This window comes from Rhagoletis zephyria, unplaced genomic scaffold (assembly GCF_001687245.7).
Source record: "Rhagoletis zephyria isolate East Lansing unplaced genomic scaffold, Rhagoletis_zephyria_1.1 Rzeph_scaffold_00084, whole genome shotgun sequence".
Lineage (NCBI taxonomy): Eukaryota > Metazoa > Arthropoda > Insecta > Diptera > Tephritidae > Rhagoletis > Rhagoletis zephyria.
This window is the reverse complement of record NW_016157168.1, coordinates 20,535-22,197: the sequence shown is the minus strand read 5'-3', so window position 1 is coordinate 22,197 and position 1,663 is coordinate 20,535. Positions and strand designations below refer to the sequence as shown.

Sequence of the window (1,663 nt, the reverse complement as noted above, 5' to 3'; positions counted from 1 at the left end):
TGGGTACAGCTCGTGTAGACATTCTTTTTAATGGCACGAAGTTCTCAGCGAGATCACTAATTGATTCGGGCTCTGAGTGTTCTTTCATTACGGAAAGGCTCAGANTTAGACATTCTTTTTAATGGCACGAAGTTCTCAGCGAGAGCACTAATTGATTCGGGCTCTGAGTGTTCTTTCATTACGGAAAGGCTCAGACGCAGAATCAACCTGCCGACCAACAAAATGCATGCCCAAGTTTCGGGCAACAACAATGCGGTTTCTGCGGAGGTGAAAGAATCATGCTCAGTTCAACTCAGGTCACCCATTGATCCACTGATTTCGATAGAAGCGATGGTGTTAGTTTTACCCAGACTTACTGGAAATTTGCCAACGTGCCACATCAGTGCACTCACGCAGCAAGCTTTTTCAGACCTTGTCTTGGCGGATAAAAGGTTCTTCATAAACGAGCAAGTCGATCTTGTTCTAGGTGGTGACATCTATCCCCAAATAATTTTAGGCGGTATTCGAAAGAATGTTCTAAGTACGCTATTAGCTCAAGAGATAGTATTCGGTTGGCCACTGACGGGTCGGGCAGACTCAGACAATCCAACTACTAATCGCGTATCGTTCTTCAATGAAGTGGCCCTGGATAAACAACTCAGCCCTTTCTGGGAGTTAGAAGACATCCCGAGAGACAGGATAATAACAGCGGAGGAAAAGCAATGCGAGGAGCTCTACAAACGAACGACAATGCGGAACCAAGATAGAAGATACATCGTGTCTCTTCCATTTAAAGACGATTTCCCATCTTAAGTCACATTAGGGTCTTCACTGAAAATAGCCTTTTCCCAGTTTTACAAAAACGAAAAACGGTTAGAGAAAAATCCTGAGTTGCAAAAGGAGTATAATAGAGTAATCATGGAATATGAATCCATGGGCCACATGTCGAAAGTAAATTCAATTCAGTCAGCAGATTTCGTAGACAACTATTATCTACCTCATCATTCTGTGATAAAAGCAGAGAGCACGTCAACAGAGGTGCGTGTAGTTTTCAATGCGTCTTCTCCAACAGCGAATGGTGTCAGTCTGAACGATGTTCTTGTGCCAGGACCCGTGCTTCAGTCTGACCTGACAATATTCATTCTTCGCTGGAGACTTTTCAAATACGTTTTCAATAGCGATATTGAGAAGAAGTATAGACAAATTCTGTTAGATTCCAATCAGACCAAATACCAATGGATAGTTTTCCGACCTTGCCCGAACGATCCCATCAGCCTTTATGAACTAAAGACTGTGACTTTCGGCGTGAATTGTGCTCTTTATATTGCAATGAGGACATTGCTGCAATTAGCTGAAGATTCTGAAAGCTCTCATCCGATAGCCTCGAATATTTTGCACAAACACATGTATGTCGATGATGTTCTCGCTGGCGGACACACCATCGACTCTGCGATACGAGCTAGAGACGAAGTCATCACTGTTTTACAATCAGCCGGTTTTCCTCTGCGAAAATGGACTTCGAACTGCAGCCAAATACTACAAGGCATTTCAAAATCACATCTGTTGAGTGAAGACTTTTTGGAGTTCGAGGACACTAGCAGTGTGAAAGCGCTTGGTATAAGATGGAACGCTCACTCTGATCAGTTCTATTTTATAGCCAAGCCTATCGAAACCCCGAGAGTTT

At 43.3% G+C, this 1,663-nt stretch overlaps 1 protein-coding gene across 1 annotated transcript; it reads left to right on the top strand.

Annotated features, from left to right (window-relative positions):
- The first annotated feature begins 222 nt into the window (after nucleotides 1-222).
- Nucleotides 223-792, top strand: LOC108373836 (uncharacterized). Its single transcript, XM_017629785.1, has one exon. It carries the CDS (start codon nucleotides 223-225, stop codon nucleotides 790-792), a length of 570 nt encoding a protein of 189 aa, XP_017485274.1.
- Nucleotides 793-1,663: the final 871 nt, after the last annotated feature.